Source organism: Garra rufa, chromosome 16 (genome assembly GCF_049309525.1).
Source record: "Garra rufa chromosome 16, GarRuf1.0, whole genome shotgun sequence".
Lineage (NCBI taxonomy): Eukaryota > Metazoa > Chordata > Actinopteri > Cypriniformes > Cyprinidae > Garra > Garra rufa.
In genome coordinates this window covers 14656969-14669997 of record NC_133376.1, presented here as the reverse complement: position 1 = coordinate 14669997, position 13029 = coordinate 14656969, and the positions used below count along the sequence as shown (strand labels likewise).

Here is a 13029-nt window from a genome sequence, read left to right as displayed (position 1 = left end):
TGTTTATTCATCATAATACAAAACCATGCTAGTGTTTATGTTTGGAACTTCTTGTCAAAGAATTTTTAATGCATGCTAAGGATAAACCTGGGAACTGTAAACTTCAAACTCACAGGCATCTGCACATTACAATGCAATTTATCAAATCCAGCACTGTAAAATTAATCAGTAAAATACACATGAATTATTTAGGGAAATAGAGGTCTCTGGTCAGCATAGACACAATACACGGTATCTGTTTCTTTTCTTCAAACCCTGGCAGATTGCAGGAGGATTTAAAATCCAGCGCCACCTTGTGGTTGACACGTGTCATGATCTGCATGATCTCCAGTCGCTTGCCGTATTCTGACAGCATCTCACACAGCGAGGAGATGAACCAGGAACCATTAGCAACGTTCCTCCAGGAGTAATAACCTGAGAACAGACAGAAAACAATACCATTAAAGCAAGTTTATCAGCATGTTTTCTAATTTGGTTCTCAAGAAAACCTCTCAGAACAAAATGTTAGCTACCTGGCGGTGTGGAGTAGGCATACAAAAAATCTGCCTCAACAGGAATCCTCTGCTGTCCTTCTTCACTGCCAAAGTCGGACTCAGTTCCAGCATCCAGATCTGAGCCTTGGCAAGCCTGGGGACACAGGACAAACACACACAAACATCCGGGTAAGAGCAATTAAACCTATTCATTTAAACACCCTGTGAAATCAAAATTGTCTGTTTTTTTTTTTTTTTTTTTGCTTCTTCTATTCATCATTAGAATGAGTGTTTGCTCCAGCCATTAGAAGTTTGTGTGAAGTTCAAGTTGTGAAAGTTATATGCAATATATTTGATGTATAAAACTAAAACTTACAAAACAATAAACAAATGGTACATTTAGCAAAATAAATGTGAGCTAAAATAAAATGTAATATATTTAATAATGTTAATGTAACAAAAAAGTACTAAACTGAAAAAAAAAACTATATAGACAAAAAACTTTTACTCATCTATATTATCATGGAGCTCACCTGAATGAAGAAAAGCTTGGGTTTCCCCACCAGTGATTTGCAGCGGTCTCCTCTGAAGAGCGCAAACAGTTTCTTCAGCTCGATACCATCATCTGTGCCAAATATCATTCCCTCTTCTCCATGACTCAGCAACACACACACAAACATGGCCGAACGACTGTGATCTTCCTGAGACGCTGAGGATGGAAGAATCCATAAGTTGACTGATTCAATTATTGTATTCAATCACTATTCATGCTCAGTTAGCATTTCAAAATACCTCTAGTTAACACCTCTCTCATCTGTGAAACAGTCTGATCTTTGTGAATTTGGATTTGGAAGCCTAGCTTAGAGAAGGTCTTTTCAACATTCTTTGAATCTGCGTCTGTCCCTTTACGAACTCCCATTCCTGTTAAAAAAAGGATTAATCCGATAAAAAAAAAAAATGAGAACATTTCTACTAAATTGTTTAACTCATCAGAGTCAGTCCCAAGCTCATACCTGTTTTTTTGTGGAAGGTCTCATTGTTGATGATAACACATTGTCCCATCCTGGGATAGTTCATGTTGTATTGAAAAACATCTGAATGTGGTTTGGCATCCGTCACATCGACTCCGGCATCTGTGAAACCTGAACTCCTGTGCAAACCAAGAGAATTTTATGATGCATTTATAATTAATGTGAAAATGATTTACAGTCACTTGAGGAAGTGGTTAGTTTTAATTAAAACATGGTTAGTTTGCAGTTACTTTCTCAATGTGAAGTTAAACTAACATGTAATTCTGTAATGTGCATTCTGTCATCCCGTATGTGTCCAGTATTGTATGTGTGACACAAAATCTTTATGTGGAAAACAGACTCAAATTTAAGTCATTATTTAAAGCAAAGCTTGAACATCCCACTTTCATAGTCAGATTCATAGGCTTTACATAAACTTCGGCAAAGAGAAAGTGTTCAGAGAAATCAACCTTACAGTACACGTAGCAAGAATACTGACAATTTATGTGTATCTCCTCACCAATGGATCCTCTGCAGTGAATGGGTGCCGTCAGAATAGGAAAACAGCTGATAAAAACATCACGATAATCCACAAGTAATCAACATGACTCTAGTCCATCAATTATTTATTAATATATTTGTATGATATAATCAATCATTAAGATGTTTTTAATATAAATATGAGTCTATAATCCACAGTGGATCCATAATCCATAATAAATCCATCCCATGTTTTTTTTCTTACAAAAACACAACTTAATTAATGGACTGTAGCTGTATGGATTACTTGTGGATCATTGTGATGTTTTTATCAGCTGTTTGGACTCTCATTCTGACGGCACCCATTCACTGCAGAGGATCTATTGGTGAGCAAGTGATGTACAGTAATTGTGCAATTTCTCCAAACAAGCTCATCTACATCTTGGATGGCCTGAGGGTGAGTACATTTTTTAGTAAATTTTCATTTTTGGGTGAACAATTAATCAGTTTTCATCAAAATCACACATACTCTTTGGCTTTCACTTGTCTGGCATCCACAGAGTCTTCACTCCTGTTCGACATGGTCACTAAAGAAACAGAAAGGATCTCTATTTGTGTTATGTATTTACTCAGATACGTTTTTCCACAGAGCTCTTCCTTTGAAATAACAGGTGTAACAAGTTCCTCTGAAGTGATAACAGGTAACTTGCTTACTTTATTGATGTTTGAAAGCCATAATGATCACCACATCACATCACATACATCTGGATTTAATAAACATCTAATAGCTTGATAACTGAAGGCTGGGGCTCTCACTTTTGATCTATTGCAAATCCCAACTGTATATCTCTATTGTAGTTTATCTTTACTGGGACAAACCCATGACAGCATATTATGAAAGAAAATAATTATAATTTATGTTCTCTACAGGTTTAAGTCTTAGACAATTTCAGCCAGCTAAAAAAAAAAGAAGATTTCCAAGGTTTTCAGAGATTTACACGCATTTAACACATTGTTATGCCCATTTGTCATTAAAACACTCAAACACATTCAGAATTAAATTAATTTATTCATCTATTTTTAAAATGCATGTTTCTTTCTGATTAGTAACACATCTAAGGTAAAGTTGCAATTAAGGTGTGAATCAGTAGTGTGAATATAGAAAATAACTTACAGTTGTGTTGTCAGATGTTTCTTTCTGAAAGAGAAAGTAGTTCTGGTGATCTAGGAAGTTGTTTAAATACCCATGGGACAAGTTTTATGTCACACCCCTGTCCAGAGCCATTGAGAAACAGTTTCTATGGAAGCCTATGGGAGTGTCGCAACTCTGTTTCTCAACGGCTCTGCCCCGTTTGCCCATATTTGGATATACAACAGACCTTGTCCCGGTCTGTTGTAGGTTCGTGTTTTGCTCGATCTGCATCATTTAGAGAAGTGGTACCATTTTCCACATGCATTGTAGCGCTTATTGAAGGTTGGACAGCTGCTGCGGTCAGATGAATGCTGGCCACCACAGTTTGAGCATGGAGGATACTGCACGGCACAAACTTCGCTTTCCTTCTTTAGTTCTTTGGTACCCGTTTCTTTTTTAATTAGAATCTCATAGAGCGAGGAGATGAACCAGGAACCATAATTAACATTCCTCCAGGAGTAATAACCTGAGGACAGACAAGTTAAAGCAAGTTTATCAGCATGTTTTCTAATTTGGTTCTCAAGAAAACCTCTCAGAACAAATTGCTAGCTACCTGGCGGTAGGCATACAAAAAATCTGCCTCAACAGGAATCTTCTCCTGTCCTTCACTGCCAAAGTCACACTCAGTTGAGTCAAGTTTTAAATAGGACAAATATCGAAACTCGTTGGTCATATTTGAACGCGATGCTATTGGTCTAATAGGATTCAATGATCTATGCTAAGCTATGCTAAAAGTGATATTGCCGTTCTGGATTTCAAAATGGTAAAACTCAATTTATTACCTCGGGGGGAGTTGGAGAATGAGCCTATTTCCAAAAAAAAGTGGAGTGTTCTTTTAATATATTTAATAATATTAATGTACTAAAAATGAAAAAGTACTAAAATAACTAAAACTGAAAAAAAAAAAAAAAAAAAAACTATATAGACGAAAAACGTACTCGGTTACTTTCGTAACCTCGGTTCCCTGAGATACGGGAACGAGTACTGCGTCTGAAAGACGCTTATGGGGAAAAGCTCCTTTTCTCCTGAGACTGAAGCATTTCAATAACGCAGTGTAACTGCACGGCCATTGGTTCGTGCAGTGTTAAAGAAACGAACCAATGGCTCGGCAGCGGAGATGCACAAACCTATGGCGATGATTCGCGCCCGATCGCGCCAAAAGGGGCGGAGCATCTGGCTATATAAGCGAGCATTTCGCCATAGGGAACTCAGGTACTTCGACTGAAGCGACGACTGAGTCGTGCAGCTACCTAGCACGGCCAGCAACGCAGTACTCGTTCCCGTATCTCAGGGAACCGAGGTTACGAAAGTAACCGAGTACGTTCCCTTTCGATACTTTCACTCGTACTGCGTCTGAAAGACGCTTATGGGGAACCAGTACAATCCCGCCGTTGCTAAGGTAGAGGAACGACTAACATGACCCTAGCACTAAAGGGCTAATAAGGGCCAATTTGTTCGATCAGATAGCCTGATAAACATCCGTTCCAAGGAATAAGTACACTTGGAGCTCCACAGAGGCCAAGATGCACTATATATAACATACTGGTAACAACATACCACTATGTGGAAAGGACCCGAGTCTGTAAGACTGGAACGTCCAAGTTATAGAATCTAGCAAATGTGGACGGTGAGGCCCAGCCTGCCGCCGCACAAATTTCTGCAATGGAAACCCCACTAGACCACGCCCAAGACGAGGCGATGCCCCTAGTCGAATGGGCCCTTACTCCCATGGGACATTGTAGGCCCAAAGAGGAGTAAGCCAGCGTGATGGCTTCCACAATCCATCTGGATAATCTCTGTTTTGTGACCGAACACCCCTTGGTGCGGCCACCAAAACATACAAACAGCTGTTCTGACTGCCTAAAAGGGGCAGAACGCTCCATATAACATCTCAGAGCCCTGACAGGGCAGAGAGGGTTAAATCCCTGGTCTTGCTCCACAGGAGGAAGAGCCAAAAGGGAAATAATCTGGTCTCTAAAGGGTGTAGAGAGACTTTTGGGAACATACCCACGCCTTGGCTTCAGGATGACCTTGGAGTCATTTGGCCCGAATTCCAAGCAAACGGGGCTCACAGAGAGCGCCTGTAAATCACCCATGCGTTTGACTGATGCTAATGCCAATAGCAGGGCAGTCTTCAACGTCAGGGGGCGAAGGCCTATGGACTGAAGCGGTTCGAAGGGAGGGCTTTTCAGGGCCCTCAATACTGTGGGTAAGTCCCAGGACGGAACCGTGACGGGGCGAGGGGGATTAAGCCGCCTTGACCCCTTTAAAAAACGAACGACCAAGTCGTTTCTTCCCACAGATTGACCGTTTACCAGGTCATGGAATACCGCTATAGCTGCAACATAGACCTTGAGCGTAGAAGGGGATCTCCCCTTATCCAACAGCTCTTGCAAGAAGGACAATATCACAGATATGTCACATAAAATTGGGTCCGTACCGCGGGTGGAACACCAGGCGGAAAAGACAGACCACTTGAGATCGTAGAGCCGCCTCGTAGAGGGTGCTCTAGCTTGTGAAATAGTACTCAAAACCGACTCAGGGAGACTTAAAGGCTCCCGTCTAGAGCCCAAACGTGCAGCGCCCACAATTCCGGTTGGGGGTGCCATATCGTTCTGTTCGCCTGTGTTAAGAGATCTCGTCTCAGTGGCACGGCCCATGGTGCTCTTGAGAGCAGCCTGGGAAGATCTGGAAACCAATGCTGGTTCTGCCAGAATGGAGCCACTAACAGGACTTTGAGTTTCTGTTCCCGCACTCGCCTGATGACTTGTGGCAGCAGAGCGATAGGAGGGAATGCATATAACAGGAGATTGGGCCATTCTTGGGTCAATGCGTCCTGTTCCTTCGAAAAATAAATTGGGCAGTGATGATTGTCTTTTGAGGCGAAAAGATCTACTCGCGCCTTGCCAAAGACAGCCCATATTTGCTGAACCGTGTGAGGGTGAAGCGTCCATTCGTCTGAGGAGACGTTGCTCCGAGACAACATGTCTGCTCCCTGGTTCAGTTTGCCTGGCACATGCGTCGCTCTTAGAGAGCGGAAGTGCAGCTGAGCCCATGTCAGGAGACGTTCTACCATCGTAAATAGACGTCTCGACGAGAGGCCCCCTTGGTGATTTATGAAGGACACCACTGTCATGCTGTCCGAACGGACTAAGACATGGTGACCCTTCAGTGCAGGTAGAAGGGTGTGAAGGCCTAAACATACTGCTAGCATTTCCAAGCAGTTGATGTGAAGGCGACTCTCCGCTTTCGACCATAGGCCGAAAGCAGGCTGGCCGTCGCACAGCGCCCCCCAACCTAAGTTGGAGGCGTCTGTCGAGAGCGCTTTCCTTCTGACCACCAAGTCCAGGGGAACGCCCTGTTCCATCCATTGAGCGCACCTCCAAGGAGCCAGGGCTGCTATACAGGCCCGATCTACCTTGATGCGCTGGCGTCCCAAACGCCACGCTTGAGGAGGAACCTTTGGTTTCAACCAGAACTGCAGGGGGCGCATTTGAAGCAGACCCAACTGAAGTACTGGAGATGCTGAGGCCATAAGGCCGAGCATCTTCTGAAAAATCTTGAGTGGGCGAAGGGCTCCTATTTTGAAGGAAGCCGCGAGCCTGCGAATGGCTTGGGCTCTCTGCGGCGCAACTGCTGCCTTCATTTGACGTGAGTCGAAAACTGCTCCCAGGAACGCAATGCGTTGGCTGGGAGACAGCACGCTCTTGGCAAAATTGACCTTGAGTCCTAGGCACTCTAAGTGGCTGAGGATTAAGGCTCTGTGGTGTGTTAGCTCGCTCTCTGACTGGGCTAGAATGAGCCAGTCGTCCAGATAGTTCAGGACGCGGATTCCCATCTGTCTCAGAGGGGAAAGTGCTGCGTCCATGCACTTTGTAAACGTGCGAGGGGCTAACGACAGTCCGAACGGAAGGACTGTATATTGATATGCCACTCCCTCGAAGGCGAATCTCAAGAATTGCCTGTGATGGGGGGCGATCTGAATGTGGAAGTATGCATCCTTCAGATCCAGTGAACAAAACCAGTCCCCTTTGCGTATCTGCGAGAGGATCTGTTTTAGTGTAAGCATTCTGAACGGCCGTCTCATGAGGGCGCGATTCAGCTGTCTGAGGTCGAGGATGGGACGTAGGCCGCCATCCTTCTTTGGAACGAGGAAGTAACGGCTGTAAAAACCTGACTCGCTCTGTGTTGGGGGGACCGTTTCCACGGCGCCCTTGGCCAACAGATTCTTTACCTCTAATCGCAAGACGTCTGCGTCTTTGCTGCGAACTGAGGTGGTGATCACACCATGAAAGCGAGGAGGTCTTCGAGCGAACTGGAGTACATAGCCTCGTTCTATTATACCCAAAACCCATTTTGACACTCCGGGGATGGCTTGCCATGCCACGGATCGTGTCGCTAGGGGCTGCAATGGTTCGCACAGCTGTATGCTGTCTGAAAGCATTGGAAGAGGAAATTTGCTCTTTTCTTGAAAATGTTTGTTTTTTATTTTTCCCGCTATCACAGCGGTTTGCTGTAAGGGCGCTGATACAAAGGGCCCGTGAGTTACAGCTACATTGTTTACAAACATGAGTTCCCTTACACTCGGAACAGAACGGAGTGTAGAAGGGTTCAAAAGAGGCACTTTGGGGGCTGGTCCGGCTGCTGCGAGACTTGGCCCCTCCCTCTTCCTGCTGTTGAGATCAGGAAGATGCTGGCGGCGCCTGGTCCAACACCACTCTTGGCCGAGGTCCCTGGCGCTTGGGGAAGGGAAAGCGCTTGGCTGGGCGTGAACGTGGACGGAGCTCCGTCTGAGGAGCTGGTTGCGCAGCTGGGGGCGTGGCTTTTGCAGGCTGCTGAGTCGGCGCCGGCTTGGGGCGACTAGGAGCCGTTGCGGAGCTTGAGCGTTTTGGCAGAAAGTGTCGCATGGCTTGGGACGATTTCTGCGCCGCGGTGAAGCGCTCCGCGAAACCTTCAACAGCTGGGCCGAACAGGCCGGTCGGCGAGATGGGGGAGTCAAGGAAGGCGACCTTATCCGCGTCCTTAATCTCCGTAAGGTTAAGCCACAAGTGGCGCTCCAGCACCACTAAACTGGCCATCGATCGCCCGATCGCCTGAGCCGTCATCTTCGTGGCGCGTAACACCAAATCCGTAGCGCTACGTATTTCTCTGAGCGGGGAATCGTCCAGGCTCAACTCGTCCAGACCGCGGAGGAGCTTTGCTTGGTACACCTGGAGTACCGCCATAGAGTGAAGCGCTGAAGCTGCCTGTCCAGCAGACGAATACGCTCGTCCAGCGAGGGTAGAGGTCGTCCTGCAAGGCTTAGACGGGTGTGACGCCCTTGCCTTCCAACCGATAGCGGTGGGCGGGCAAAGGTGCGCAGCAACTGACTCGTCCAGCGGGGGCAGCTTCTCGTAGCCCTTTTCCTCGGCGCCGTCGACCGTAGTGAGGGCAGCAGAAGAGGAAGTATGGAGGCGGGCTGAGTATGGAGCACGCCAGGACTTAGAAATTTCGTCATGGACTTCGGGGAAGAATGGCGAAGCTCGCTGACGAGGGGCCTGGCGGCGCCCCGGCAGAAACCATTCGTCCAACCGGCTCCTAGAGGGCTCCTCGGGAGGAGACCATTGAAGATCCAGCTCCTCGACAGCTTTAGATAGGACACGGAACAGTTCGGCGTCCATACCGGCGCTGGCGGCGCTGGATTGCGCAGACGGCAAGGGGGCGGGGTCATGGGAAGAGCCCGACAACTCCTCTGCGTCAGATGCGGCCAATGACATGCTGTCATCCTCGCATTCACTTCCTCCGAAGGAGACCAGATCGCTCGCAGCCGCAGAGGGACGCTGGTCAGGATGCAGGAAGAGAACTGGCGATTCCTCTCCATGTGGTGAAGGCGAGGCACGCGGGGTCTGAGCCGGCGTGAGCTCGCCTGTCACCGCGCTCTTAGCTCTCCTGCCCCGCTGCTTCTTCCTAGCAGGCTCTTGCGAGGAAGTAAGCGGGAGGGCGTGAGAAGCGGCGTCGCTCTCTGAAAAGAAAGCTAGCCGCGAGCGGAGGGAAGTGAGACTCATATTCCCGCAATGGGAACATTCCGTCTCATTGAGCGCAGCCTCAGCGTGGGCGTGACCCAGGCACGAGACGCACTCAGCGTGAGTGTCAGCGGCGTGCAGAGGGGCTCTGCACGAGCGACAAAAACGCCGTGGCATTTGAAACAACGCCGTAGAAATTTGCTCTTAATTTGCTCTTTTAGATGTTCGCCGGATAGCAGCAGGGAATCAGCTCCGGAGCGTCAATCCGCCGAGCAGTGAGGATCCGCTGCGAGGCTCGTCAACGGCGAAGAAGAGGCTTGCTTGAGCGAAGTCTGCGTAGTCAGTCTCTGCGAAGATCAGAAGTCGTCGCTGAAGAAGAAGGATCTGAGTTCCCTATGGCGAAATGCTCGCTTATATAGCCAGATGCTCCGCCCCTTTTGGCGCGATCGGGCGCGAATCATCGCCATAGGTTTGTGCATCTCCGCTGCCGAGCCATTGGTTCGTTTCTTTAACACTGCACGAACCAATGGCCGTGCAGTTACACTGCGTTATTGAAATGCTTCAGTCTCAGGAGAAAAGGAGCTTTTCCCCATAAGCGTCTTTCAGACGCAGTACGAGTGAAAGTATCGAAAGGGAACTTTTACTCATCTATATTATCATGGAGCTCACCTGAATGAAGAAAAGCTTGGGTTTCCCCACCAGTGATTTGCAGCGGAGAGCAAATCACTGGTGAAGAGCGCAAACAGATTCTTTAGCTCGATACCATCATCTGTTCCAAATATCATTCCCTCGTCTCCATGACTCCGCAACACACACTAGGGTTGCCACCCGTCCCTTAAAATACGGAATCGTCCCGTATTTGAGAATGAAATTGCGCGTCCCGTTTTGAATCAATACGGGACGGGTTTTGTCCCGTATTTTTTATAATTTTTTTAAAGCAGCGTCTCATGCAAATAATCACTGCGGTAAAGCCAGCCGCGGTTCAGAAAAACACGGTCAAACCAGCCGCGATTGATTTTAAGTGTGCGCGCATATTACAGTGATTACGGTAGTTTCAGAAACAACACAGAGAGAACGTACTCGGTTACTAACGTAACCTCTGTTCTCTCTAGAGAGGGAACGAGTACTGCGTAAGTATCTTACGCTATGGGGAAAATCCTTTTCTGCGAGATATTGAAGCCAAAAATTATCCTTAATTTTGAAATAATGTAAAGCGCGTTGCAGCAGCATACAGACATAGGCGAAACAGCTTGCGCGCCTATTGGCTGCTCTGCGGCAACTGCAGCAGCCTATAGAGCGAGGCCTGACGCGACGCCAGATCCAATGGGGGCATTTCGAGCCCTTTGCGTCGCTTCGCGCCCTTTTCGTAGCTTCCCGCCTAAAAGGGCGTGGTCTAGGCCTATAAAGACCGCTCGTAGACAGCTATTATCTGGTTTTTCATCATCGAAGCAACCAGAGCGTGCGCATGCACGGCAAGATACGCAGTACTCGTTCCCTCTCTAGAGAGAACAGAGGTTACGTTAGTAACCGAGTACGTTCTCTTACGAGAGGTCTCTCGTACTGCGTAAGTATCTTACGCTATGGGGACCCAGTGTAAAACGCCGTGCATGCTGAGATCTGACACCAAAGACCCAAGGGCGAAAGAGCTGTGCTCAGTAGACGCAGCATTCCGAGCTGATAACATCAGGTCAGACAACACTGAACATCTAGACTGACAGCAGTCTGGCCTGTAAGGCGGGAACCTCCAGGTTGTAAAACCTTATAAATGTAGACGGAGAGGCCCAGCCCGCCGCCGTACAAATATCTTGCAAGGCAATCCCACTCGACCAAGCCCACGATGAGGCCACGCCCCTCGTGGAATGTGCTCTGACACCTAGCGGGCACTGCATGCCCTTGGAAGCATATGCCAACGCAATAGCATCAACTATCCATCTGGATAAGCTCTGTTTCGACGCGGCCAGTCCCTTGGGATGCCCGTAAAACGAAACAAAAAGCTGTTCTGTCTGTCTAAAAGCAGACGAGCGAGACACGTAAGCTCGTAATGCCCTGACTGGGCATAGGAGGCTCGCGTCCGTTTCCTCATCATTGACCGGTAGGGCTGACAGCGCGATGACCTGTGCCCTAAACGGTGTGTTGAGTGATTTTGGAATGTAACCATGTTTGGGTTTGAGTATGACTTTAGAGTCATTAGGTCCAAATTCCATGCACGTCGCGCTCACAGAGAGTGCGTGCAAATCCCCTATGCGCTTCACTGAAGCGAGAGCCAGCAGAAACACAGTCTTAAGAGACAGGTATTTCAAATCAATCGTCTGCAGAGGCTCGAATGGTCCACCTTTCATGGCCTCTAGTACCACAGAAAGGTCCCATACGGGGACTGAGGGAGGTCTGGGGGATTTAGTCTTCTAGCTCCCCTCAGGAAGCGAATAACTAAATCGTTCCTTCCTATTGACTGACCTAGCGTTGTGCTCGAAAACGCTGTTATGGCCGCCACATAGACTTTGAGCGTGGACGGGGTTCTGCCCTTGTCCAGCAGCTCTTGTAGAAAGGAAAGCACCTCCATCACACCACAGTTAGTGGGTGACAAGCCGCGGGCTGCGCACCAGCCCGAAAACACTGACCATTATGAGGAATAGAGCCGTCTCGTAGAAGGGGCTCTAGCCTGCGTGATCGTGTTTAATACTCCTTTAGGGAGTTCATCATATATTCGCTGGTGGCCCAGACATGAAGGGACCACAGCTCTGGGTGAGGATGCCAAATCGAGCCGCTGGCCTGAGAGAGAAGGTCTCTCCTCACTGGTATCGGCCACGGGGCAGTGCTCGTCAGCTGCATCAGCGCTGGGAACCAGGGCTGGTTTTCCCAAAACGGCGCTATCAGCAGTATTGAACATCCTTTTTCCCTGACCCTCTCTATCACCTGAGGTAGGAGAGAGACGGGGGGGAAAGCATAGAGATGACGGCGGGGCCATTCGTGGGCCAGTGCGTCTCTGCTTTTTGAGTAAAATTCCAGACAGTGAGCGTTGTTCGGAGACGCAAACAGGTCTACTTCCGCTCAGCCAAATTTTTTTTTTTTTTCACAGTAGTTGTACTGTCTGTGGGTGTAGAGACCATTCGCCTGCTGGAACATTGTTCCTGGACAGTCTGTCTGGCCCTATGTTTAGAAGCCCCGGCACATGCGCTGCTTTCAGCGAGCGCAGGTTGCGCTGAGCCCATACCAGGAGGCGTTCTGCAAGTCTGTATAGGTTTTTGGACCTGAGACCGCCCTGGCGATTTATATAGGAAACCACTGACATGTTGTCCGAGCGGACTAGTACATGGTTTCCTTTTATTTGGGGACAGAAGCGCATCAGCGCGTTCTGTACGGCCAGCATTTCGTGGCAGTTGATATGCAGGAGCTTTTCCCGTTCTGGCCACTGGCCAAAAGACGGTCTGCCCTCGAGCAGAGCCCCCCATCCCGAGGTGGACGCGTCCGTAGACACCACTTTTATTCTCGAGGAAGTCCCCAGGCTTACACCTGACTGGTACCAGTCGACTGCTTTCCACGGTTTCAGGGCTGTGACACATTTCTGATTGACCGTGATACGAAGCCGACCGGGCGCCCACGCTTGACGCGGGACGCGCGCTTTCAGCCAGAACTGCAGTGGGCGCATACATAGCAGAGCCAGCTGCAGAACTGATGACGCTGAGGCCATGAGACCCAGCATTTTCTGAAATTTTTTGAGCGGGACGGACGCGCCGCAGCGGAACGAGCCCGCTGTGTGCTGAATGTCCGCTGCGCGCTGTGATGACAGCCGCGCTATCATTGACAGCGAGTCCAATTCTGTGCCCAGGAAGGAAGTTTTCTGACTGGGGGACAGGGAGCTCTTCGCCCAATTG

The 13029-nt window shown here is 48.2% G+C and overlaps 1 protein-coding gene across 1 annotated transcript; it reads right to left on the bottom strand.

The window, feature by feature from the left end:
• Positions 1 to 3230, bottom strand: LOC141287939 (caspase-3-like). The gene is made up of 7 exons (XM_073820052.1): positions 3138 to 3230; positions 2493 to 2550; positions 1487 to 1623; positions 1266 to 1394; positions 1007 to 1182; positions 513 to 627; positions 1 to 414 (listed from the first exon to the last, which is right to left on the bottom strand). The coding sequence occupies exons 2-7, from the start codon at positions 2543 to 2545 to the stop codon at positions 185 to 187; spliced, it is 840 nt and encodes a 279-aa protein (XP_073676153.1). The 5' UTR covers positions 2546 to 2550; positions 3138 to 3230; the 3' UTR covers positions 1 to 184.
• Between the last annotated feature and the right edge of the window lie 9799 nt (positions 3231 to 13029).